The sequence below is a fragment of the Blennius ocellaris genome (genome assembly GCF_963422515.1).
Source record: "Blennius ocellaris genome assembly, chromosome: 12".
In the NCBI taxonomy this organism is placed as follows: Eukaryota; Metazoa; Chordata; class Actinopteri; order Blenniiformes; family Blenniidae; genus Blennius; species Blennius ocellaris.
The window spans coordinates 24,115,285-24,116,025 of NC_137661.1; the positions used below are offsets into that span (position 1 = coordinate 24,115,285).

A 741-nucleotide genomic window follows, 5' to 3' on the forward strand; every position below is an offset into this window, starting at 1 on the left:
AGACCTTCCTTATGACTGTTATAACTGGACTTTGACTTTGGGCAACAAGTGGAAAACGTTTTTTGAGACGGTCCACTTTTACCTACGGAGCCGCATCAGGGCCCCCTCGAGTAACGGAAATGGAACTGTATATTACGAACCCTTGGAGTACCTGGAACCGGGGCGGAATCTGGGCTACATGAAGATCAACAGCATCCAGGTGTATGGCTATAGTATGCACTTCGACCCGGAGGCGATCCAGGACTTGATTTTGCAGCTGGACTACCCGTATACTCAGGGATCGCAGGACTCGGCGCTGCTCCAGCTGCTGGAGATCCGGGATCGGGTCAACAGGCTCTCGCCACCCGGGCTCAGCCTCTGGATCTCTTCTCCTGCCTGCTGCGGCACAGGCTTAAGCTGTCCACCACAGACGTTGCCAGGATCCAGGCAGCGCTGCAGACTTTCAGTGCCAAGCAGCCCAACTCCATGGAATATGAAACAACCAAATTATGTAGCTAATAAGTGGGCAGGTGGCCAGGTGAACAGATGGAGAGGCAGTTATCACACGGGCCTGATGATAGCTAAGAGCAATTCTGAAGTCGTACAGGGGACATTTGGGGGACATTTTCATTGTCGTCATGGACCTCCAGAGTGTATTTGAGAATCTCATGTCAGCTTTTCCTATAAATTTGTACAACATCATAGGTTTAAGGAGGATTTCACCATACTTGCCTCACTGCTTTTATCCCTCCCCCCCCCCAC

General features: G+C 51.3%; 1 protein-coding gene across 1 annotated transcript in view; it reads left to right on the forward strand.

Annotated features, from left to right (window-relative positions):
• LOC308137568 (BMP/retinoic acid-inducible neural-specific protein 3-like) overlaps positions 1-498 on the forward strand; it is a gene marked incomplete at both ends in the record, with an annotated part of 64,863 nt that extends 64,365 nt beyond the window's left edge. Inside the window, 2 exon segments of the mRNA XM_080506320.1 lie at positions 3-347; positions 350-498. Of these exon segments, the coding sequence (XP_080362446.1) occupies positions 3-347; positions 350-498 (494 nt within the window).
• Positions 499-741: the final 243 nt, after the last annotated feature.